Here is a 27,480-nt window from a genome sequence, read left to right as displayed (position 1 = left end):
AAGATGATGGTAGTTTTTGAAAATTTCAAGAGGGCCTCATAAAATAGGAATACCAATGATGGATGAAAAACAGAGTTGGCTGTGCGGAGAACATCAGAGGTTTCACGAGTTACATAGTTATCAATTGCTTTTAGATCTGTTTCAAAATATTAAAGTATTAGCAGAAACAGCAATTCTGGAGTAGGTGACATATTTGCAATCGAAACTCCTTCAACTGCTTCAGTTTTTCTTCTCTTTCAAGCTACAGACCATGTTTATCATTTTTAGGGAACATGACTTCTCCAAGCTCTTTTCAATTCTGTGTGGTTTTTCTGCTTTTCAACTTGATAAGCAGCATACAGGTTGTTTTGAGACATTTCAAAGGATTCATACTTCATAATTTTTTTTTTACTTATTTTATCTTTAATTTAACTTAATATAAACAAAAGCAGAGCCCCAAAACATAATGATAGGAATGTTTTTTCTTTCTTATCAATGGGAAACTCTTCTAGATAGTATAACATGAAAACAGTGACAATGAAATATTATTTGATGATGTAAAATACCTTAAAAACTTAATATGACGTTATAAAGATGTTTCCCCCTAGGATTCAGTTTCAAAAAGACAGTGTAAGGAAAAATAAGTCACTTTTCACCCCACTTTCACAGACACCATGAAGCCCAATGAAGCATAATGGTCAATGAGCCAAAGGTTAACAACCTCTGAACTAAAATGATACTCTATTCCAAATATTACGACGATGACCCAGACTTATCATTGAATAAATATTATTGAATAATAATTTTTTATTATTGAATATTTCCTTTTTAGTGAAAACTGTGTGTTATCACTTTAATTATTTTTTAAGTTCTTGCTAGTACTATGATCTGTCTTAGTGCCCTTGTTTTAGTCTACTGACTTAGCTTTTCTCACGTTAGCACTTCACTGTTGGCAATCATTGTCTTTTTAGAGTATATTTAAATATCATATTTTGTCATGTATAATGCACTCCTTTGTATACTGCGCAACCATGTTTTTGACCCAAACTTTCAGGGAAAAAAAATCTTTCATTTTAATTTTTCAGTTCAAATTTTTATTTGTTTATATTTATGTACTTATTTTTTGTATTTTTTGAATTGAAGTTTATTGGGGTGACAATTGTTAGTAAAGTTACATAGATTTCAGGTGTACCATTCTGTATTACATCATCTATAAATCCCACTGTGTGTCCACCACCCAGAGTCTGTTCTCCGTCCATCGCCATATATTTGATCCCCTTTACCCTCATCTACAACCCCCTCCCCCCTTACCCTCTGGTAACCACTAAACTATTGTCTGTGTCTATGAGTTTTTGTTTCTCATTTGTTTGTCTTGTTCTTTTGTTGTTTTTGGTTTATATACCACATATCAGCGAAATCATATGGTTCTCTGCTTTTTCAGTCTGACTTATTTCGCTTAGCATTATATTCTCAAGATCCATCCATGTTGTCACAAATGGTCCTATTTCATCTTTTCTTACCGCCGAATAGTATTCCATTGTGTATATATACCACAACTTCTTTATCCATTCATCTATCGAAAGACATTTTGGTTGTTTCCATGTCTTGGCCACTGTAAATAAAGCTGCAATGAACATTGGAGCACACTTGTCTCTATGTATAAATGTTTTCAGATTTTTTTGGTAGATACCCAGGAGAGGGATTGCTGGGTCATATGGTAATTCTATTCTTAACTTTTTGAGGAACCTGCACACTGCCTTCCATAACGGCTGCACCAGTCTGCATTCCCACCAACAGTGTATGAGGGTTCCTTTTTCTCCACAGCCTCTCCAACACTTGTTACTGTTTGTCTTGTTGATGATAGCCATTCTAACCGGTGTGAGGTTATATCTCATTGTGGTTTTTAGTTGCATTTCTCTGATGATTAGTGATGTTGAGCATTTTTTCATATGTCTATTGGTTATTTGTATGTCCTCTTTGGAGAAATGTCTTTTCAGGTCCTCTGCCCATGTTTGTTATTTTGTTATTGAGTTGTATGAGTTCCTTGTATATTTTGGATATTAGCCCCTTATGAGAGCTCTGTTTGCAAAAATCTTCTCCCATTCAGTTGGTTACCTCTTTATTTTGTCAATGGTTTCTTTTGCTGTGCAGAAGCTTTTAAGTTTGATATAGTCCTATACATTTATTTTAGCTTTTACTTCCCTTGCCTTTGGAGTCAAATTCATAAAATGCTCTTTGAAGCCAAGATCCATAAGTTTAGTACCTATGTTTTCTTCTATGCGGTTTATTGTTTCAGGTCTTATGCTTAAGTCTTTGATCCATTTTGAATTAATTTTGGTCCATGGTGACAGGTAGCAGTCAGTTTTATTCTTTTGCACATGGCTTTCCAATTCTTCCAGCACCATTTATTGAAGAGGCCTGTCTTTTCTCCATTGTATGTTTTTTTCTTCTTTGTCAAAAATTATCTGTCCATACTTATGTGGTTTTATTTCTGGGTTCTCAATACTATTCCATTGGTCTATGTGTCTGTTTTTCTACCAGTACCATGCTGTTTTGATTATTTTTGCCCCGTAGTACAAGCTAAAGTCAGGGAGTGTGATACCTCCAGCATTGTTCTTTTTTCTTAAGATTGTTTTGGCTATTCGGGGTCTTTTGTGGTTCCAAACAAATCTGATGATTTATTGTTCTATTTCTTTAAAAAATGCCATTGGGATTTTGATGGGGATCACGTTAAATCTGTATATTGCTTTGGATAATATGGCCATTTCAACTATGTTGATTCTTCCAATCCATGAGCATGGAATGTCTTTCCATTTCTTTGTGTCTTCTTCAATTTCTTTTAAAAATGTCGTATAGTTTTCAGCATATAGGCCTTTCACATCCTTGGTTAAGTTTATTCCTAGGTATTTTATTCTTTTTGTTGCAATTGCAAAAGGAATTTTTTTTTTATTTCTTCTCCTGAGATTTCATTGTTAGTATACAGGAATGCGATGGACTTTTGTACGTTGATTTTGTAGCCAGCAACTTTACTGTATTCGTTGATTGTTCCTAATAGCTTTTTGGTGGAGTCTTTAGGGTTTTCTATGTATAGCATCACGTCATCTGCAAAGAGTGACAATTTAACTTCTTCATTCCCAATTTGGATGCCTTTTATTTCTTTCTCTTGCCTGATTGCTCTGGCGAGGACTTCCAACACTATGTTGAAAAGCAGAGGTGATGGGGACAGCCCTGTCGTGTTCCTGAACATAGAGCAAAGGGCTTCAGTTTTTCACCATTAATTATGAGATTAGCTGAGGGTTTGTCATATATGGCCTTTATTAGGTTAAGATATTTTCCTTCTATACCTATTTTATTAAGTATTTTAATCATAAATGGAAGTTGTATCTTGTCAAATGCTTTTTCTGCATCAATTGATATAATCATATGATTTTTGTCCTTTATTTTGTTTATGTGATGTATCACATTGATGGATTTGTATATGTTGAACCATCCTTGTGCCCCTGGGATGAACCCCTCTTGGTCATGATGAATAATCTTTTTAATATATTCCTGCATTCGATTTGCTAGAATTTTGTTTAGGATTTTTGCATCTGTATTCATCAGAGATATTGGTCTGTAGTTCTCTTTTTTTGTGTTATCCTTACCAGGTTTTGGTATCAGGGCAATGTTGGCCTCATAAAATGAGTTAGGGAGTACTGTCTCTTCTTCAATTTTTTTGGAAGCGTTTGAGCAGGACTGGTATTAGATCTTCTTTGAAGGTTTGGTAGAATTCACTAGTGGTTTTTTGTATTTTAAAGGAATTTTAGCATTTATTTTTTAACATATTATGGTACAAGAAATTTTATGTAACGAATAATTACAAAACACAAGAATAGATACAAGATACAAGGAATTTAATGTACCGGTAACAAATTTACCATATTTACGCATCATAGAAGGCCAAGAACTCTTACTCGTTGCAAATTTGTCATACTTTCAATAAAATCGATTATCGTATTTCAGGTTATTTTGCATACGGATATCATTATTGATTCCTGGAGTTACATTTTTAACTCATAAGCATAAATAAAAGAATTAAAACTGTATAGATACAAAATTAGTACTACCCACGTATAATGTGCATCCTTACTTTTCCCTCACAAATTTGGGCAAAAAGTGTACATAATACATGGCAAAATACAGTACCTGAATGAAATAGTTATTCACCTCTCTCCATTATATTTCCTTTACAAAATTTTGCTGCACATACATCTAATCAGTGCTCAGCTAAATATTCTAAGGAGATCCCTTTGCAAATCTCTTTCTGGGCAGTTTTCTATTCTCTGGTATTCTGGTACTCCGTCATATGAACGTCAGCTCCCTTGGTCTCACTGGATTCTCAGCTCTGTCTTCAACTCAGGGAGTCCACTGGGCTATGCCTCAGTTCCCCTTCTCTGCACCAGGGCTTGGAAACTCTCTCAAGATAGTAAGCTAGGGCAATAATAAGACTCACCTACTTTGTTTGCTTTTGCTCAGGGATCACTGTCCTCTGCCTGATATCCAGTGGTTTGAAAACTGTCTCATATATTCTGTCTGTTTTACTTTAGGCTGTGTTAAATAGAAGGGTAAATCCAGTCTGCTTATTATGTTATCTTGGCTGGAAGCGGAAATAACCTCCAAAATTTTATTGTCTTTACTTTCCTGATCAATATTTTCCTGCTTATTTTCTACTTTCAAGTGATTATTAATTCAATCTGGGATCATAGACCCAACTTTCTGAAATAAAATATTGAAAATCTTTTAACTCTTCTTTTCAAAAAGACTTTTTAATTCTGCATTCAACTTTGTCATCATATATAGAGAAATTGTATGTATAGATCTGTTTAATTACTTTTAATATTACCAACACTTCTTTTATTATGTATCTTCCCCATTCGTTAGTTCCTAATTTTAATTAACCTTTTGATTGGTTCGTTAATATTTTAAAGTAATTTTCAGTAGAGATACACAAATGGTGAGGTTTTTAAATCTTTGCATATGAAAAAGTATCTTTCCGTTACCTTCAAATATTAATAATTTGACAAAGAATTCTTGTTAAATCTTTTCTCCTCAACATTCTGTAGACATTGCTTGGCTGTCTTCTGATAAGTGCTATTACAGCAAAGTTTACTAGTTTTACCTGAAAACAAAAAGGATAACTTTTTTCCTTTATTCTTCTTTCTTTTCTTTTTATTTCATCTATATGAGAAGATGAATGTTAGCTGAACCTATTGTGGTAATCATTTCACAATATATGTAAGTCAAACCATTATTCTGTACGCCTTAAACTTGTACAGTGATGTATGTCAAGTATTTCTCAAACTGGAAAAAAATTTGTAAACCTTAAAAAAAGAAAGCTGAGATTGCAGTCTTGGTATCTGACAAGATAGAACTTATGTCAAAATCATTGGTAAGTATAATGACGGGAATGGTGCAAATGGTGATTTCTTTTTGACCCATGTATTTATTTAGGAAGGTATTGTTTAATTTTCAAATATTTCAGGTTTTCTCCAATTGTATTATTTATTTCTAATTTAATTCTGTTTGGGTCAGAGGAAATACTTTTATTGTTTCAATTCTTTTACATTTGAGGCTTGGCCCCACATACAGTCATTCTTGGTATCTATGCCAGGTGGACTTGAAAAGAATGTGTATTCTGCAGTTGTTAGGTGTAGTTATAGCTTTTACTTTGTGATCCAGTCAGAAAATATTTTATTTTAGTAGATGACTTTATATGTATTGCTGTGACTGGTAACGTGTTTCCCCAAAAATAAGACCCAGCCGGACAATCAGCTCTAATGCGTCTTTTGGAGCAAAAATTAATATAAGACCTGGTATTATATTATATTATTATATTATATTATATTATATTATATTATATTATATTATATTATATTATATTATATTATATTATATTATAAAGACCCGGTCTTATATTATAGTAAAATAAGAACGGGTCTTATATTAATTTTTGCTCCAAAAGACGCATTAGAGCTGATTGTCCGGCTAGGTCTTATTTATGGGGAAACGTGGAATTTTTTTGTCAAATATTGTTTTATGTTGTATTTACTTTTATCTTCAACTTTTTGTTTGTTATTTCTTTTATATTTAGAATGACCTTTATTTTAGTGTTCACCATTATACTAATATCTTTTCATAATTATCTCAGTTTATATTTTTTAAACTTAGGTTTGTCAGCTTTAAATGGCATCTTTGACTCCCACTTATTACCTATAAGAAAATCGACTAGCTTATTCAACTTGAGCTTTCTATCCCCTTCCAGTTTTATTTTTAGTTGTATTATTTCTACTTTGTCAGAGTGTATAATATATATAATACTGTTCTTCTTATCTACAATTTTCTTTTAGTCTTAGATCTACAATCTGTTATATGCTAACCACTTGTCCATTTCTAAAGTGTTCTAAATTATCTCTTAGTTGGAGGAATTGATTCTTTAATAGATTTCTCAAGATTCTTGAAATTCTTGCACGTCTATTAAAACATTTTCTATGACCTTGAGAATTGAAAAACAGTTCAACTGATATAAAATCCTTGTCTCACATTATCTTTCCTTGAGTTTCTTGAAAATGTCACCCCTCTCTTTACTTGTTTTGTATGTTGCTGTTAATAAGTTTAACATCAACCTTATTTTCTTTTCTTTCCTTTGCAAGTGACTTGGTCCTTTTGCCTTGAGGCTCAGAAGATTATAATTATTTACAATCTAAGACTTTTACTAGATATATCTCAAAGGTGGCCGTGCTGGGTCAATATTGCCAGATACACAGTGAGTTCTTTCAATCTGTACATTCAGGTCTTTTATTTCAGAGATTTTTTAATTATAGTTTTAAATTTTATATTCCATTGTTTTGTGTTTCTTGGTCAGGGACCCCAATTCTAGATATTACTAAATCTTATTTACATATCTTTTGTTTCTATCAGTTTCTCTCTGATCCTTTTTACTTTTTCTTTATTTTTATTAATTATCGTCTCTTTTCATTTTTATTCTCTGTATACTTTCATATACTTTCAGTTATATAAAATACCCTTTCATTTCTGAGAAGTTGTCTTTTCTTTCAGTTTCTTCCCTTAGTTCTGTTCTGAGTTTTTAAATTTTTGATTCATGATATTTTTTATAATGGCAATTGCTGATTTAATTATATTTAATTCATGTTGAAATACCATGTAACAATTTTCTTCTGTTTTGTGGCTTCTTTTTTCCTATACTAGGGGAATGTTTTCATTTGTCAAGTTTTGAATTCTCATTTGCAATTTTTTTTCTAACTCCTATGGTAACTTTGTTTAGATCCTGGTTCTTTCTGTTGTTGTTTTTGTTTATATTTATGTATATTAGCTTTTCCTGGACCAACAATAGCAGGTGATCTGCAGGGAATTTGGATAGTTTAATTTATTTCTCAGTTCAGGGGCACCTTCATCTATGGCTACGGTGAAGTGCAATTTCATTAATAAATATTGCTCCTTTCTGGTCTGTCTTATGATTCTGTGTTGTTGAGGACCTTGATCTCTTGCCTCTGCCTCCTTTTCCATTTATCATCCAGTTGTTAGTCAACTGCTGCTGTCAGAACTGGTGGCTGCCCAAGACTGCCATGGTGATCCTGCACCCTTTTCAAGCCACTTCCCCAGGAGCCAGCCTTCTGACCTACCAGGTGTCAGACCCATATCAGCGTCTTGTCACTCAGGGTGGAGCCCTCTCTTTCTGAGGTTATTTTACTGGACATGATCTGAATACCCCTCACCCTCTTTTGCGTCATCCCAGCCTGACGCTGCCCTACAGTGGGCACCAGCATTGACCCTTCATGTCTCAGATGGTTATTTCCTCACATCCATCCAGGGCTGAAGTAGGTTCTAGTTCCTGCTGATGGTATAGGCTTGAGCGTTGGGAGATTTTATTTTCTTTCCTTTTGAATATGTTTTTTCAAAAGAATGTGGACATTGACATTTAGATGGCCACCAGTATTCTATGGAAATCTGGAAACTCACATGGTCTTAGGCTCTTACTCCAGTTTAAGAAAAACACTAGAAATTGTAGATGTAGCGTTATAAATATGGTTTATGAAATAAAGATAGGGAACTCCAACCAGTAGCTCTACATTCAAAGACTGCCAAGTGAATGAATGTATATGTATTTAATAAGATTCCTTAATGAAAATGTACATGAAAAAAATATATATGTTTATATATATTTATATATAGTTTTATATATATATATATATATATATATTAAGTCAAAGCAAAATGTTTAAGGAATGATTTTTTGATCCCCTACTTTACCTTTTTTAACAAAAGAGCTTCTACCCTACGCCCATAGTATGTAGTGCGCTGCAGGTTGTTTCAAATATTTTTGTAATTAAGTGCTACATTCTAGGATACTACATATCATGCTAGTTTCTTCTGTTTCCTCCCATGGAGTCTGATGTTTGCTCTCTGGGTGGACATAGGGAGGGGTGCCGCTGGCTGTGAGGGAGGAAAGACGTGATGGGCTAGCTCTGAAGACAGCTAATGGGAGACCATTGCCTGTTTTTTGTGTGGTGCGGCCCCTGAGTCTTCTAGCTAAAGGTAGGCAGAGTGAATCCATCCTTTTCCATTTTCTGTGGGATCGGGTTTTGATTCTCATGGTAGAATCCAAGAATGTGTTGTTAATCTCTTCAGCACTGGCATTAGTGAAAATCCCCTCGGGACTTTGGCATCTGGTCTTCTCTTTAGTTTCCAACACTGTTGCCAGTTTTTTCTCTTTGTAATTCTTCATGGGTTTTATAATGGAAATTGGAAGAAAGGCATATTAGGCTCTGCTGGTTTGCCCAGATACTAATCCAGAAGTTCTACCAATTATTTTACAGTAATGAGTAGGAAAAGGTTATATGAAGGATATGATTCCATTTTTTAATAATATTACTTATTTCTTAAATAGCCTACTTTAAAAATTTAATAAGATTCCTTAATAAAAATGTACATGAAAAAATTCTCTCCTCATATATCACTCTACATCAAATGAATTTAAGTTATATATTTCCTCATTAAATGTACTCAAAATTTTATCATTTACATACCTAAACTCTTTATTTGTGGTAATGTTTGCATGTTAAAATGGCTTTTCAAGGAGCATGGGATTTATGCAAAGCCAATATCACCCACTCCCATATAACAAAGAAAATACACCCTCTGAGAGATTTATTTACTAGTATAATAGTTAAAAATGTGAACTCTGTGGTTAGATCTGGTTCAAACCTTGTCTTTCCCATTTATTATTTGTGTGATCTTGGGCAAGTTATTGAACATCTCTAAGCATCAATTTCCTCCTGTGTAAAATGTACTATTAGTGGTACCTGCCTCAGAGGCACTTAATGTAAGGATTTAGTGACAGAACAGAATTTAGCCCCGTGCCTGGAACACAGCCTCGACTCTAGCTTGACGTGAAGATGATAATGATGATGAAGATGCTTACAACGAGTTAGCAGGAGGGACGTTGCTCTGTGGGTATTTCTTGAATCTTTTTAATCAGTGACTTTTTTTTTTGTCAAAATTTCATCGCAGAAAATATTACCATGGCTGTCACTGTTTCTAAAAATTTGATACTGCCTTCCAGAGTGTGTTTTATGACAGATGGTCAGCAGCTAGTGGTAAAAGAAGTATGGAATGTAATAGCATTTCATTTATTTATGGGAAATGTTTTACTGCCCCACCCTTCAACTAGTTGGAAAATGAAAGTCAAAAACTGGAAACTCTATTTATAAATGGACAGTGCTGTGATCTCAGTGTCTGAAATTGTAGACTTTTAGAAAATATTTATAGCATATTGAAAACTAGTCACTGATCAGTTTTCTCCTTCCCTGTTTTTTTAAACCAATCCAAAAAATATGAAATTTGAGATAAATTAAAATTTAATACTGAAATATCATCAGAGAAAATTAACTACATACCATTTTAAATAAGTTTTTAAGAGAAGATGATAGAGAAAAAATGATTAACTCTTATTAATAGTGGTATTTGAAGTCAATAGAGATATTTGTTAATGGTACCTTAAAAGTAAGCTAAATGAATGAAAATATAATACATTCAAGGAAACACTGAGGCGATTTTTACATTTCACTGAGGAGACAATTTTGCATAGTGGTTAGGAGTGGGGAATTAGGGAATCAGTCTGCCTGAGTTCTAAACCCAATTCTTACCTACTTACCCACTTGTAATCTTGTAACTCACTTAACTGCAGTGTGCCAAGGTTGTGTCTATACCGTAGTATCAAGAATTAAACACATGTAAAGCATTTACAATAGTATGTGGCACACAGTAAATGTTCTACGAGTATAGATGCTAACCACTGTTCTTCTAGCCAGCCTAGCACAAACCCCCAAAATAACTCCAGTTTGGTTGTTATCGATATGCATGAAACATGCCCATTTCACGGGTGTAGAGGTAGGTCTCTGTCATGAAGGGGTCAGTGTGAACAACATTGTTCAGTTCTTTTTCTTTACCTAATTCTTTGTCTACAGATTACCGTAGCCACTAATGTGTGCTGGGGCAGACGGTGAACATTGTGCAGTCAGGGTCTTTGAACAGTCGCATAGGTGCCTACCTTAAAGATGCTAATTATAGAACTTCCCTTTGTTTCTATCAGCCTGGAGCCCAACTATTTGCCATAATAATAACACCCCTTACATTGGTTCACCCAAAAACAAGGCACTTGTGTGATCATTGAAAAATTACTTACCATGAACATCATGAGCCATTATTCAGAGATTTACATTTCACAAATGGAATAAACAGTCTAGTGAAGATAATGTTGCTTATATAGCTAAACAGTGTCATCTGCCAAAACCGAAAAATAAGGAAAATTCCTAGAAAACAGATGGCAACATATCGTTTTTATATGCAGTTTCTAACGAGTAAACTGTGCGACTTAGCTATATTTGACACTGATAACTTCTAAAAAGAGGTCTTGCATGGGAGAGAGTATAATACTATGTCTTAGAAATTAAAGTTAAAGCTACATCAGTGTATGTCATAAGGGAAACTGTTACCAACAGGAAGAATGGATAGAAATATCAATATTCCATTGTACCTACATGTTATTCTTGTATCTGTATCTCATGTTCTAGACTTGTACCTGTGGTTATATATTTTTTTCATGTCTGCAGCATCAGGATTCACATTTTGCAATGAAATTTGTTGTTTTAAGTGACCAGCTTATTCAGCACTTAACATATCCCGGACACTGTGCTAAGTACTTTACATATGTTGCCTCATTTAATTTTCATAACAACCCTGAAAGTAGGTACTTTTATCCACAGTCTGCTAGTGAGAAAAACAAAGCTCTAGTTTATATAGCCAGTCACTTGTGGAGTTCAGATGCAAACCCCAAATAGCTTCTATCTTCTATACGTATCTATAGGTAATGCTACAAATATTGTAGTATTTTATTATTATTTTGTATATTGTCCTCTTCCAAAATTTCATGTATGTGCAGCAAAATTTTGTAAATGAAATATAATGGAGAGAGGTGGATAACTATTTCTACCAGGTACCGCATTTTGCTGTGTATAATGCGCACTTTTGCCCAAATTTGTGAGAGAAAAATAAGGATACGCATTACACATGTGTATTACTGATTCTGTATCTATATAAAAGTTTTAAATTCTTTTATTTATGCTGTGAGTTAAAAATGTGCCTCTAGAAATAATAATAAAATACTACAATATTTGTAGCATTACCTATAGACAACTAGCTGTGAGTTTGGGGTGTAGATATTGGGCCGTCTGAAAATATGGCATCTTAACTGTTATTCAGATGTGTACAAATGCCAAGGTGTTAACAGTATTTAGCAACCTTCTGTTGGATTGTCAAGTTGCCCACAGTACTCTCCCAACAACTGAGATTGTGTCTAACAACTTCTTCCATGAGGCTGAGTATATACTAGCAAAATGACTCAGGTACTCATACCCCACAAACACCTGATGCTGTTTATGCTCCCAATTTTTTAAGAACACTATTTTGAGAGTCATACAACCTATTATTAGGCCAATCACTTACTATGTGCTTTCCTCATCTGTGACACGACAGGGTTGGACTAAGTGATCTCCACGTTTGTTTTTTCAACAATAATGTAGGTTGTGATGGTATTTGCACATACACTTTCTTTTTTTTAATGTTGAAGAGGTTAGGCTATTTCACATTTATTTGTATTGAACGTAAGTTCCATGTTGCAAGTCTGGATACAGGAGACATGAATGTTTCTCGTATAGTCTAATATTTAAAAGGCATGTTGCATCTGTAATATGGATGCTGCTCTCTTGGCGGATGCTCTTTCTTCATTACGCTGTGAGGATTCAGTATGCAGTTTACACAGGACGACTTGAATTCTCATTTCACTATTGTAAAGCACAGTCATGTTTAAATACAGCCACATTGTTTATTGCAAAAAGTCACAAGACTCGATTTTTTAAAGTTGTCATGTGCTTGGCCCTGAAGTTCTTATGTAAATGTTCAGTCAGTGTTATAATGTAGACAAATGACGACTACTCAAAGGTAAATGCATCCACCATAGACGTTGGAGACCTGAATTCATGACAAAGTTAACTGCAGGTTTGTTATTACTTACAAATACAAGGATAGGGAGTATTAAAATAATTCATACCCATTTGATAGAGGAAATTAATGTTTCCTAAAAAAATTCTTTTCTAGTGAAGGAAGCCCTTCCCCCAGAACAGAGCTGCTGCATAACATCGACCCAAACTTTGTGGACGCTTCTCCATGTAAGTACCTTTTTCCTTGCTGCTAAACTAAATTTTTTGTTACCTAGCGTGACTCTAGCCTCACTTTCTCCTTTTCCACTTGACTTTGCTATAAAAGTAAACAGTTGTCTGTGGCACCTGTTGTCCTAATCTCACTGTGGCTTTGGTGCCACAGATGGTGAATTCTCCTCTTGACTCTGCCACTTACTAGCTGTAAGACCTTTAAGCTTTTTCACTCTCCATACCTTAGCTTTCCCATCTATAAAAGGAGAACCCATGGGATCTCAGAAGCTCCTTCTCACTGTACATGTCATGTTGTTGTTACCCTGTTCTTACCTGAGAGCTCCAACCCTATTCCAGAAAACTCAAGGTCGTATAAGGACTACCTCATCTGCTCGAGCTGGTCAGGTGCTACCCAGCACCTGCAGTGTCTCACAGGTCTGACTACCTAGCAATCCTGGAAGTAATTTAGCTTGATTCTTCCTACTGCCTAAATTAACCCATAGGGAGCCCTGTTAATTCTTCAGGGAAAGAGGCCATTTAGTGCTCTCAGATCATAACAGGCTGTAATAATCCTGTATAAATACCATGCTTGTATAGTGAGTCTGGGCCTGGAAAGCATTACCGATTACCTTTGCCCAGCTCCCGTCATAATGCTCATCTAGAGACTGTCTTCAGAAAACAGTGCTCTTACATTCCCTTCACTCACTTGGTGCTGACATCCCCTCCTTTCTAAACATACTGCCCTAAACTAAACTACCCCCTTCGTTCAAGCTCTCCTTACTTCTTTGTCCTTTCCAGTTTGTGCTATAACCTACCACAAGATTTCCCTGCCCAGAGAATGACCTACGGTAAATCGGAATGTGTCACTGAGTTCATTCTCTCCAGTTCACCTCTCCAGCCTCACTCCAGGCACTCTGCCATCTTCTTGCCCTACTAGACGCTGGCCATGTCTAAGCATGCAGATCATCATACTTATATGTTGAATCTGCTTTTCCCTCTGCCTGAAACACCTTTCCCTGCCTCTCCACCGTGTTTCCTCATCCCTTAAAACCCAGCCCAAGTGTCCCATCTCTGTGAATGCTTTCCAGAAGCCCCAGAAGGAGCAGTCATTCCTTGCTATGTACACTCCTTTGTATGTATCTCTGTATAGTATTTATCAAATTCTCTTGTGTGTGCCATCGTTTCCCACTAAACTGAGAGTTCCTGGAAGTCAAGGTCTATGTCATGTTTTTTCGCCCTCATAAGTTAACACAAATACCCAGCACTTGATAGGCGCTCAGCAATGATTACTTGGAGAAGAGTTGGGATAGAATAAAGAAGTAGAAGCATTAGACTTGAAAAGCACAGGGCCCTGAGACAGGTAGGAATGGCTGTAGTATAGCACAATTTCTATTTCTACTGAAATAAAGATGTCAATGAGAGAGACAGGGAAAAGCAGCTGAATATCCAATGTGGCAGCCAGTAGCTGTATGTGAACATTGAATACTTGAAATGTGGCTAATGAGACACGCTGTAAGTGTGACATACACATTAGATTTTGAAGACTCCATATGAAAAAGTAAAATACATTGAAATGGCATACTTTAGATATGTTGAGCTAAATGTACTATTAATATTAATTTCACCTGTTTCTTTTTTAATGTGGCTCATAGAAAATTTTTAATTACCCATGTATTTCTATTGGCCTAGAAGGATTATTCTAGAAGGTGCTAGGAAATGGTTTGATCAGCCACGTAAAAGGATCACAGACCATGATAGTTACTGTGAGCCTACTACATCAGCGGTTCTTAAACTTTTCTCTGTCCCAGCACACCTCAGAGATATGACACGTTCCAATCTGTTACTGGCTCACGAGAGCAGTGATTCTTAACCAAGGGCCAGTCATACACCCGAATCTCTCAGGGTGGCCAGAAGAGAATAGAGGGGAGGCAGGAATGGTTTTTACAACTTCTGAATAATGTAATGCACTGCATAAGCCCAGTAGAACATCCAGGGATGTGCTGAATATGCTGCCCACAATATAATGGTCGTAAACTGTCCTTACCTACCGAGTCCCACCTACAAATGAAAAGCCTTAAGCCCCCTTCCCTCACTAAGATGTGTTTTGTCTTGGCATCAGAAATGGGAGCTTATGAAGTCTACTCCTATGTAACCTGGCCCTAGGGCTGCTTGCTACAGGGTTCTGCTGTGGTGTTCACTGTCTTCTCTCAAGTGTCCCTAGCTCCAGTATAAACGGTAATAAGGGCATGGAAGTCAGAATAGAGAATTGTCTTCGTTTGGCCACCCATAGCCTGTAAGGTCTTGAGCAAGTCCCATCCCTTTTCTGGGAGTCGGTTTCCCACATATGAAATGATGGACTTACTGAGACCCTTTATGGCTGTCACAAATTCAGGCACACTTTCTGGCCTTCTGCTGCACCTTCCTCCTCCCTGAAGCCACCCCAGGTCTTCCTGTTGGCCTTCCCTGCCAGCGTGGGACTCTTGTTCTGACTCCTGCATGTAATGAATGACATTGACATAGAACCATATTCACTGTTGGGCCACAAAAAAATAGGGCAGCATTCTCTACTGTCTGTGCCTGCAGCTAGCAAAGTGCCACTTCTTCCTTGTACGTGGGCCTTTTCTCTTGGTTTTTATATTCATTTCAAGCCACTGTGCAGCATTTGGGAAAAAGACAGCTGTCTTTGGGGGCCTGCTCCTTTATAGGATGATGGTACAAGCTCATTTCCTTTCCTATGTAATTAATTCATAGGGAAAAATTAAATACGGCTATAGGGATATATGTATTCATAGGACAGCCAAGTCTGCAAATCATATTCATAGAATCTGTTCTATGAATATGTTCTACAGGTTTTGGGAGAATAAAATAAGAAAGCAGCCAATTGAGGGTATAAATTAAGGACTGACAGCTAAATTAGTGTTATCACAGAAACATTTCCTTGCTTTCTAACTCCAGCACTTCCTAGATTATGTGTACTTACTTAAGGCAGAAGAGTGTTGCGTTCCACCTCCACCTTTCCAAAAGCCACTTTCCCAGTGTCCTCATCTGTGAGGTGAAGAAAGAATGAAATGATCTCTAAAGTCCCTTCCAGCTTTAACAGTCTGTGGATTTCTATGTAAATAGGCCCTTAAAGAAGCAAAGCTACTTACTCGGTTTCTCTCATTTTTCACCCTGCTATTATAAAAAGGGTGCACTCGTTAATAAGCAGTGATGTAGCCAACGGCATGGTCATAAATAGATGAACATAAGAGAAAATGTTAGAAACATTGAAAGTGCTAGAGTAATTTGCATTACTATATGATTTTGTTGTTACTATTAGGTTGATGCAAAAATAATTGTGGTTTAAAAGGTTAATAATTGCAAAAACCACAATTACTTTTGCACCGACCTAATATATCTGGCCCACCTTTCTGATCCCTATTCTAAAACATCACTGCATCAATGAACTTTTCGAACATAAGCAATCTCTCTCCTTTCGTGGGTATTGTTGGGTGAGGTGGGCCAATGTCTCCTCCTGTCATAAATCATAGCAATAGATGTTAAAGTTAGAAGTTTCCCAGGGAAGCCCAGACCCCTCAGAGGCCCGTCTCTTGGGCTTTAGCAGCTACATCCCCTCCCTCTTATTGTATGTATATAAGGTGCCCCCAGAGGCTCTTCTTACTGGTGGACTTAGGGTAGTTTTCATGGCCACATATCCTTGGTAGGTTGTGGCTGGAAGTACCCTCTGTCCTTTTTTTCATTACCAGTAAAAACAATAAAATGTACATGTTCACTAAAAAGAAAAGCATATAGTATTATGGCATCGAAGGGATATTAAAATTCTGTTTTCTTGTAGAATGTATCTTGATCTTTTAGAATACTGCTCTAATAACTGATTTCTAATAGATTTGTAGCAAATTGTTCATATCTTATGTTAATGGCTCTCTCACATATTTTATGTTAATGGACATTCTGAGTAAAAACCCACAAACAAAGCAAACCCAAGTAATGTAAGCCACAGTTGGGTACCCCCAGACATCCCTGATAGAAAAATATACAATTATAAAGCCCCTGCCTGTGGGTTCAGCCCCATCTGACTTCCCTCCAAGTCTTGCGGTTCTCTCTGTGCTCCTTCCTTCCTGGCAAGTTCCTTTGTGTTGTTTCATTGGTCACCAGTCCTCTCAGTGCCTCAAATCTGGCTCTACTTTTACCTCCCTTGCCCCAACCCCCATGGGCAGAGTTACACATGTGGGCTGCAACTACTTTCCTAGATACTTTGAGGAAAATATATTCATCTTCAGAGGCTTTGTTCTGAGGTAATCTTGGATGACATGTTTTGGGCTCTGTTCAGATAGTACCTGTTTCTCTTTCCTCCTTCCTCAGAATACAACCCAAAAATTGTTTACTCCCCCATGTCTTTAAAATATTTCTTTCAAGCAAGCTGACCTAGACTCGGTGTCTTTCTCCAGCAGCGTAGGGTGGGCTGTGGAGGAAACCGGTGAGAGAGCCCAAGGGAACGGGATGGTACCATTTAAGCTGATTTATGGGGAAGCCTGGAAACATCCAAAGTGGTGGGGAGCAGCTGTACTCCCTGAGATCCTGCAGGTGTGAGTTCAGCATTATTTGGTTCTGAAGAGTTCCTCCTCCAAATTCTATGCCTCCCCTAGGTGCTAGCCAACATGCCTCAGACTAGGAAGAAAAATAATTTCAGAGGCCAACCTGCAGGCCCCAGGCTTGATCTGGGCTGTTTGGAAGTAATGACCCTACTCCATCTGCGACCACAACTCACCTTGACAGTCAGGTGTGGCATTCTGTGCCTTAGAATTCTCACGTACACCCAACTGTGCAACGTACACATACATACCTGACACATGTGCACATGCAGAAAGCACTCAGATTCTGCTGCTAGAGCTTGATTGTAGATGATGGACACTGACAGGTGTTAGCATTTTACACATCACCAAAGGCCAAGTCTTCAAAGTGATTCTGTACAGCCTTGTTACTATTTCATTTAAAGGGCCTCCTCTCTTTAAAGGTTATAATGAGATGTTATTCCTACTCATGATTACAGGGTGAAAGAACAGTTTTCCCTCCCTCTCCTCTCTCACACGTGCATTTTCTGTGGTAAAATTGCCAACTCTACACTCCAGATCCAAGAGTTGTCCAGGTTTGCATGCTTGTAGCTACTCCTTCTTTCCGCTTTAGAGCGACTTTCAAATCCATTTCCTGACATTCGGTTGCCATTTCCAAGATTATTTATTTAGTAGATACTGACTGCCCACGATATGCTAGGTACTACTGTAGGTATTGTAGATAAATTAGGCTTTCAGTTTTGTTAGAAACTGGTCTGGAAGAGCACATGGCCAAAGCCTCTCACTTCCCTGCTTGATGGCTATTGTTGGATCCCAACTGCCCATAGCCACATGCAGCCTCCTTAGCCTCTTCCTGCAATCTCTGTCATTCAGCTGAAATGCCCCCTCAGCACCGCTGCAGTGCCCTCCTTCAGTCACTTTCATCTTCCTTTGCTTCTCTAACCCTTGTTTAGGAACCAGTTCATATCCCTACTTTTCTAAGAAGCTCTCGAGCCCACCAAACTTGAGTCCCTTGGGTTTCTCTGGAGCATCCTGGGACACTGAGCTCTTGCTACCTCAGGTTGCAGTTATTTATATTAATGTGTTTTCCCCACCCAGAGCCATAAACTCCAAGGAGGGCAAAATTTCATCTGTATAGCTCTCAATGCCTTATGTATCAGAGACTTATGCATACTGAAAGAATGTATGCTAATAAATCAGTCATGTAAGTTGGTTGTCATCCATTTGTTGAATTAGAATCAATCTAGCAAGCTTAACAGTAGCATACATTATTTTCAAAGCACTTTCATTTCTTTCTGGGCGTATTGGAGAAGAAGCAATACAGTGGCAATTGTCTTTCAGCCTAAAATTAGTTAATGAGCAGAATTTAAAAAGGTAGGATACATGAGGCCCACCAACTCTCAATGATGAGATTGTTCATCATTGCATAAAATACAGAGGGCAAAGGCACCTTTCGTTCAGATTGTCCATCCTCTTTATAATCCAGAAGGTGAAACTGAGGTATCAGTCACACACAGCTGTTAAGGAACAGAGCGGGAACTCAGGGCTCTCCAGGTCCAGGCCTCACACAGAAGTCACGTCTTACTGATTTCAGTGGTCTCTTTGCTTTCTGTTCCACACTTTTTTGTGGGGAAAGGGCACCCAGATCTTTTTACAATCATCTCTCTCAAATGTTGGAGCATTATGCATTTAAATGAGGCTGGAAAAAAATGGGTGTAGTGGGTACACTAGCTTTGCGGTTTCACATCTAATCTGACTCTATTGATGACAGCAGCTTCTGGGTATTTTTAAAAGCTTTTTTAAAAAACAATTAACTTACGTTTCATTATAATTGACATACAGTATTATATTAGTTTCAGGTATACAACATAGTGATTCAACATTAACTTACCTTATGATATCATCACAGTAAATCTAGTGCCCATCTGTCACCATACATCGTTATGGCGGTGTTATTGGCTCTCCTCCCTCTGCTGTGTGTTACATCCCCGTGACCTAGCAGCTTCTGTTTGTAAAGCTAGTTGTGGAAACCCTGTTAGTACCTGTAGAAATTACATTTGAGGATGATGGTGGGATGAGGGATCAGGGGTGGGGACGGGGCAATGGAGCCTAATGGAACATGCAGCGTTCGGATCCCAGTTTTGATGTATTTCCCGTGAACATATGAATAAGTTCTTTGAGTCACCAGTTTCATTGCCGATAACTTGAGGTCAGTTATAGCTATCTCCTGTAAATATATCTAACCAGCTAACAGCAATTATATTCTGGCCGTCGGGGTTGGAAAGGGGTGTCTGTACCTTTTACTTTCTATATTTCTGCAGTTTTAATTTTTAGTGATGAGTACATACAACTTCCATAATCAGGAACAAAGCCAAAAAGATTTATTTTGAACAGCCAGCTTAGAGAGTTCTTGTGAGACTGTACTATCTATCTGTCCAGCTCCTGGGGTCTTAGTGAGGGAGAGCTGAGGCGTACTGGAGTTTCTGCTTCTTATGCCCACCTGTCCTGGCTCAGAGAAGCTTATGTGAAACAGCATTTCTCCTCAGTTGTCAGCCCTGAAACCCTGACTGCTTGCATTGCGGTTCTTTCTCTTACCGAATATAGGAGCCCATTTTACAGCTTGTCCCAAAGTGAGCAGAATTTTCTGTCTTCTCTAGCAGCCAATGTTTGTCTTCAGCAGCTGGTCAGGTTTTCCGTGGTGTGGGTTGGTGCGTGCCCTCAATCGCAGAGTCGGAACCCAGATAACTCTGCTCCTTTCTAATTTTCAAAGGCTTTTATTCTGCCTCCTTCACTTTGGGGAGTACTAAAGCATGTTTAGAAATGTGGCCTTCTCGATGCCAAAGGCAGTCCCACCGGTCTCATAGCCCGTCCACCCCACTTCACACAGTGCATCTCAAGTAACACACATCAAACCTTCGCTGTTAACACTTGGTGCTAGCATACTGGCTTTCATCCTGAGAAAATAAATAAACCAAACCAAACCCACAGCACTTTAAAAACACTAATTAATTCTCACCACAGGCCTAGGCTACACAGAAATGGCAAATCCCACTGCCCCAATTTTGTGTTTGGAGAAATCAGGGTAAGCAACTTTTTTAAGGCTACTCAGGGCCAGATAACAGATGCTAACTTGAGGGCTGGGGCTGGACCTGCCTGAGAGGAGGGCATGTGGCCAGGGCCAGCTGCCTCACCAAATCTCTTCTGCACAGCACCATGTGGTTACTTGCCCAGAACCCCATTTACACATCAGCTTTGATTTCTTCCCCCCAGGGTTACGATGATGCCATGTCCTCCGCTTTCCAACTGACTACTTAGTGATTTTCTTACTTTTCTTTAATTCTGGTAGAGCCTAGGAATTTTAGCCATGGCTTCCAAGAGTAGTTGTTTAAGGTCTATGCTGACTTGGACACGTAATACAAAAGTTCGATTGCCCTCCACATAGTCCCTTTCAGACCCAGCAGCAGTGCCCTCCCCACCCTCCATACTGGAACCTACTTCATACCCAAGTCTATTCAAGATTTGGGCATATCCAGGCCCCCTCCTTTCTTTCCCAGTCTGGACTACACATCCTCCTACCTCAATTCCTCAATCTGATGATCTGCAAGGATAAATATATACACCTTTCTTGCACTAGTCAACTATAAAATTCTGGATAAACATAAAACTTCCCTAAACTTGATGCGACATATCCAGTGGAATTAAAATATATGAAGTCCCCTTTCTAAATATTTACTAATCTGTTCAGATTTTTTAGGAGTTTTAGGGTGCTTATGTATAAGGCTGAAATAAAACTTTAAAAACATTTCTGAGAAATAGGCTGTAGACAGCTGAGTACATGGTCTGCCTTACGGAACCCATAAGGTAAGATGTTAGTAACAGCCGTTTATAGACTGAAGTCGGTTACCTCTGGCAGCAAATACCCAGGGACTGAATATATGTCCCCTGCTTCTTAAGAGCCTTTTGAATCAGTGGAAAAGAATATATGCCCAGTAAATATTAACACAGTTATAAAAAAGTTATAATAACTGTTATAAAATAAAATAGCAAGAAATGATAAGCGATGTAAATGAGAAGCATTTGGGGGTGATTAGAATAGACTTCCTCAAAAAGTACAGTTTTATGTTTGTCTATTATTTTGGCAACTTTGGTTTTATCTTTTCTTACTTTTAATGTGAGTAAAGGAAAATAATATTTAACACTATATTAATTTTCTATTGATGCTGGAACAAATTACCATAAGCTTAATGATTTAAAGCAACACAAATTTATCTTACACTTCTGTAGGTTAAAAGTCTGATACAGGTCTCACGGCACAAAAACCCAGGGTGTCAGCAGGCCCTCATTCCTCCTGGGGGCTCCAGGGAAAACGTACTTCCTTGCCTTCTCCAGCCTCGAGAAGCTGCCCACCTGCCTTAGCCTGTGGCCTCCTCCTCCATCTTCAAAGCCAGCAATGGAGGGTTGAGTCCTTCTCATGACACATTGCTCCAACTTTGCTTAACTATCATCTCATCTCCTCCTCTGAACTCCTTCACATTTTAAGGACTCTTGTGATGACACTGGGCCCACTTGGATAACCCAGGATAATCTCCCTACCGTGTTTTCCCGAAAATAAGACCTAACCGGAAAATAAGCACTAGCATGATTTTTCAGGATGCTTGTAATATAAAATAAGCCCTACCGTATTTTCCTAAAAATAAGACCTGGTCTTATATTAATTTTTGCTCCAAAAGGTGCATTAGGGCTTATTTTATATTACAAACATCCTGAAAAATCACGCTGGTGCTTATTTTCCGGTTAGTCTTATTTTCGGGGAAACACGGTATTTCCAGGGCAGCTGATTAGCAACATTAATTCCATCTGCAATCTGAATTCCCTTTGCAGATAATGTAACATATGCACAGGTTCCTGGAATTAGGACAGGGACGTCATTGGGGGCCTTTTTTCTGTCTACCATAGACACCTATTCTGTTGCAGTAGCTTTTATAAAAAATACGAAGAGTAGCCTAGTTGGAGAGAAGAACACAAACATACAAAAAGTTAATAGAAAATCCAATAACAGTTCAAGGCAGCAGTGGTGGAAATGTTCCAAGTCGTACTTGATTAATTGCCAGATCATTTTTATAGCATCTTATGGAGAGCTGGTATTAGAGTGAAGGAGGCTGAATCGCACTGGCTAGTTCATGGAAGGAGGAGAGCTTTGCTCTGTACCCGGAAGTAAGAATTCTGGAGATAGAAAAGGCCATCTTGGCACACAGAAGAGTGTGACTAAAAGGTTGTGTGTGTAAGCCTGGTCCGAGGACAAAGGGAGGGCAGGAAAGAGAAGATGGGTGAGATAAATAAGGATAGTACGTCAGACGAAGGAGATTAGACTTGATCTTGTATGCGAGGGGGAGCTCCCTGTCTGTTTTTTATACATACAAGTAATACCATGGGAGGATTTTTGTGTAGAAATTTTGAAAAATACAGAAAAGCTTAGAGACAAAAGCAAAAATCACTCTAATCCCTCTCTCCTGTCCCCCCAAAGTAAACATTGTTGATATTTTGGTGTGCTTTTTCTGTTCTCTCTCTTTCTCTCCCCCTCCAGATCCCACTCACTGACTGACACATACATTTATACAGATTCTTACAGAATTCAGATCACATGATATATTCTTTCATTACCTAAATTTTCAGCATAATTAAGTGCAGAAATTTTTCATCTTTAAAATTTTTGTGTAACAATTTTATTAATGGCTGTATGTCATGGTATTCTGTGACATGGATCTACCATTCTAACATGTGGAAATACTTTACTTAACCATTACCCTATTTTTGCATTTGTCAGGATATTTTCAATTTTTCATTAATGTGAATAAAGCTGCAGTCACCGTCCATTATTTAGGGAGGATAATGTCTAAAACAAAATTCCTGGGTCAAAGGGCATAAATATTTTGAAGATCCTTTGATGTTTTATGACCTAGTTGCTTCCCTGAAATGTTGTGGCGTTGATAGTTCTACCATCACTACACAGGAGTCCTTATTTCTCGGAATCTTGGCTAGAAGGTATATCAACACTTTTTTAAACATGTGCCAATTTTGTTAATAAAATAATGTGTTATTTTAATTTGGATTTCTTTGATTACTGCTGAGGGTAGGCTTATTTTTCATTTGCGGGCCATGATTACTAGTGCCTGTCCTTTTCTCATGTAAAGAAAAAAGATTTTTGTTATCAATTTATATGAACTTTTCATATATTAAAATATTTATTTTTGTCATGTAGCAAATTTTCTAAAATTTATTTTATGGTACCTTTTAAATTTTTAACTTTAAATTTTTTCTTCATTTTGTAGAATTCTTCCATTGTGTTTACATTTTTTAAAAATTATTCATCCTGAGTTCAAATATTCACTTATATTGTCTTCTCCTTCTACAAAGGTTTAATCTTTTGCATTTGGCTCTTTAAAGAATGTGTCTTGGGTAGAATAGAATTAATGCAAAGTAGGTTTACCATTTTAAAATAGCAAAATCAATATTGTTATGCCCACTATCTTGAAAAAAACAGTTGAGATTTTGATTGAAATTGCATTGAGTCTATAGATCAGTTTGGAGAGTGTTGTCATTTGTATCAAGTTTTCTTCTCCATGAACACTGCATTATCTTTCTTTTGATGTAATCTTCTCTTATGACTTCCTGTAAAATATTACAATTTTCAAGATTTTTAAAATTAGATTTGTTTTTAGATACCTTATGTTTTTGTTGCTACTATAAATGGTTCCTTTTTGTTTTTGAATTCTATTAGTTGTTACTATATAGAAATGCAGTTGACTTTTGCATATTCAATTGAGATTTGATCTTATGTTCAATAAATGACATTGTCAAACCCTATTATCAAATCTAATAATTTGTTGGGTTTGTATATCAGTAAGGAAATTATCTGTGAATGATGACAATTTGTTTGATCCTTTCCAATCCTATACCTTTTCCTTGTCTTATTGTACTGTTCTTATTCAGTATTGAATAAAAGTGGTGATATCAGGCATTCTTGTTTTATTCCCTATCTCAGAGGGAAAGCTTTCAAAGTTTTACCATTAAGTATAATGTCTGTTGTAGATTTTTAAATACTCTTTATCAAAGTAAGAAAACCCCCTTCTATTTCTAGTCTGTTTTCAAAATCATAAATAGGTGGATGCTTGATTTTTTTCAAAAATTTTCTGCCTCTATTGATATGATCGTATAGTTTTTCTACTTTGACTTGTTTGTTTTTTTATGTTAAACAAATTTGCATTTTGAGGTATACTCAATTTATACATCGTTGGATCCAGCTTGCTAATATTTTATTCAACATTTTTATATTCATATTTATATGTCAGAGTATCCTATAATTATGATTTCTCATGTTATCTTTGTAAGGTTTTGGTCAAAGTTATGCTGTTTTCAATAAATAACTAGAATAGTGGTCCCTCTTTTTGTATTCTCTGAAAGAGTTTCTGTGACCTGGAAATATTTGTCTTTTTTCCACCGAACTTTATTGAGGTATATTTGACGTAAACATTATGCCATTTAAGGTGTACAGTGTGATGATATATATGTATATAGCAAAATGATTACCATAATAAGGTTAGTTAACATATCCATTACCTCACATAGTTAACTTTTTTTTATGTGGTGGTGATGGTGATGGTGAGAACATATATGATTACTCTTTTAGTAACTTTCAAATGTACAGTACAGTATCATTAACTATATTCACTAGGCTGTACTTTAGGTCCCCAGAGATTTTTCATCTTATAATTGGAAGTTTGTGCATTTTGATTACCATCACCCATTTTTCCTACCCCCCAGCTCCAACAATCATCAATCTATTCTCTGTTACTATGAGTTCAGTTTAATATGTGGTATCAGTTAAAGAACTAAAGTTTCTTATTTAATTAATACTTTCAGCGTCATGTATTGCATTATTCATTATTGTTCACTGCCTTACTCTTAGTTCACAAAAAGTAAAGCATTAGACAGAGACTTGCACATAGTTGGTTTATTTGAAGTGATCCCAGGGTGCAGGAGTGAGGAACAGATTTAATTTTATATAAATTCAGTGCTTACTCCTATTACTATAACTAATTTTATCTTGAATATAAATTTTCTTTTGATTTTTTTTTTATTGGTTTGGGTTCATCTTTGAATTATCTTCTTTCCATGGACATTTCATGGATGGTGTGCTTTCGGAGGCCTTGCATATTCGAGAATAGTGTATGTCTTTCTGTTACATGCATGACAACTTTGTTGGGTAAATAATTCCATGGACACAATTTTTTCCTTCAAAATTTTGTAGACATTGCTCATGGTTTCTAGTATCTATTGTTGCAGAAAAGCAATTTCAATACAGCCTGATATCTTTGCTTTGGAGGTAATCCAGTTTTTCTCCCCGGCCTGGATAATTATGGTATTCTGTCTTTAGTACTGATAATTAATATAGATAGCTGGATAGATAGATGAATGGATGGATGGATGGATGGATGGATGGATGGATGGATGGATGGATGAATATAGAGATAGAGATAATCTCCAGTATATTTTGGATTTATTTCATCATTTCGTCCTGGTACACAGTGAGCACTGCACGATTCAAGTTATTTTTCCCCAGGAAAGTTTTAATCTGATATATCTTTGCACTTTATCTCTGTGAAATGTGCTCTGGTCTTTGGGTAGTAACACTACTTACATGTATGTTGGATATCCTTTGTCCTTCATGTATATAATATGTTCCTTCACTTCTCATTTTATCTTTTTGTCCTTTTCCCCTACCTTCTGGGGTGAGTTTCACTTGGTTGATTTTATTTTGTTTTTACCCATCTTATTCTGCTTCTCTTTAATGCTTCCAATGGCATTTCAAAATGTAGTATGGCAAATCTCTTGTCTCACTACCTTTTTATAGGCTGTCCAGCTGTTTTTATTTTTAAAAAATATCAATTTTATTATTGTATCTTTTGCCTTTTCTGTCACAGAGTTAATATTTCACCTCATTGTATTAACTACACAAAGTTGATCCTAACAGCTTATTTTTTTCCCAGTAAATGGTGCTCAGGTATGCAGTGCCTCTCCCTCTACAATTATATGTTCATCTCCATTTATGTTGTGAAATACTTTCATATTTCTGTATATTTTAATATTCATGTTGGTATATTGTTACTGAGTAAATTAGCTGAGTATCCTAAAAATAGCATAGCTAGATTATCTTTGGGTTCCATGCTGTTAGAGTAATCTCAAATATAAAAGTGGGAGGACTCGTTTACATAAAATATATAGAACTAGCTCAGTGATTCAATAGCCTGATTTCAACCATATATTCAAATTTGTATGAGTTTATTTTTAATCTTTTCATGAGTTATAAAGAGCAGCATTTATCCTGCATTGAGCTCAAATGAATATACATCCTTTTAAAAGAAAATATTGACAGTGGAAACCACATTAGAAAAAAATGGAAATAGATGCACATAAATCACCAGACACTTGGAAGAGCATGTAAGCAAATCTAAGAACGGCATGTTTTTCATAGTTTTACATTTTCCCTTTTTAAAAAAATCACTTTCCAAATTATTGATGGTTTGGCAGCTCCAAGGATGACATCAGCCTTTTCGTTGTGTGATATCTGCTTTCTTTTAGATAACTTGATGGCACTTCATCATGTTTTGGTGATTACGTTGAATTAAAAACCAACTGGGTTTAAGTTTAAATTCCCTCAACTGCTAAACCAAACACATTCCTGACCTTAGGCGTGCTTTTGAGCACTCCTAAAAACTTGTATTGTCCATTGGCTGCTTTATTTCTAGAAGCAGAGGTAAGCAAGTGAGAGAAAAATGCCCTCTTTAGAGTTACTAAATCATATCTGTCAAAATGCACTGTCCTGTCAGTGCAGTACTCCAGCTGTGCAGATGCTTTCAGACCAATGATCCTCTGTTCTCTTCCTTAACCTGACCCCGAATCAAGCGTTTAATAATCTTGGCATTGTTTTCCCACTTCAGAAAATCTCAGTTACCTGAACTATAGTCTTTCTCAGCAGTCAGGGGTAGATTCTGACCATCAGTGAGGTGGTAAAGCACAGATACTACTAGGAATTGGGCTGTTAATGGGGAAGAAAAAAACAGTCTGTAAACAGTACTAACACCTTTCCTGCATCCCCAGGAACTCAC

The 27,480-nt window shown here is 36.8% G+C and overlaps 1 protein-coding gene across 1 annotated transcript in view; it reads left to right on the top strand.

The window, feature by feature from the left end:
* Nucleotides 1–27,480, top strand: part of ARSB (arylsulfatase B) — a 148,028-nt gene that overhangs the window by 79,943 nt on the left and 40,605 nt on the right. Inside the window, exon 6 of the mRNA XM_033110835.1 lies at nt 12,691–12,761. Within this exon, the coding sequence (XP_032966726.1) occupies nt 12,691–12,761 (71 nt within the window). The remainder of the gene's footprint in view (nt 1–12,690; nt 12,762–27,480) is intronic.

Source organism: Rhinolophus ferrumequinum, chromosome 7 (assembly GCF_004115265.2).
Source record: "Rhinolophus ferrumequinum isolate MPI-CBG mRhiFer1 chromosome 7, mRhiFer1_v1.p, whole genome shotgun sequence".
In the NCBI taxonomy this organism is placed as follows: domain Eukaryota; kingdom Metazoa; phylum Chordata; class Mammalia; order Chiroptera; family Rhinolophidae; genus Rhinolophus; species Rhinolophus ferrumequinum.
The sequence above is the reverse complement of the archived record's forward strand: the minus strand, read 5'-3'. Positions and strand labels throughout refer to the sequence as shown.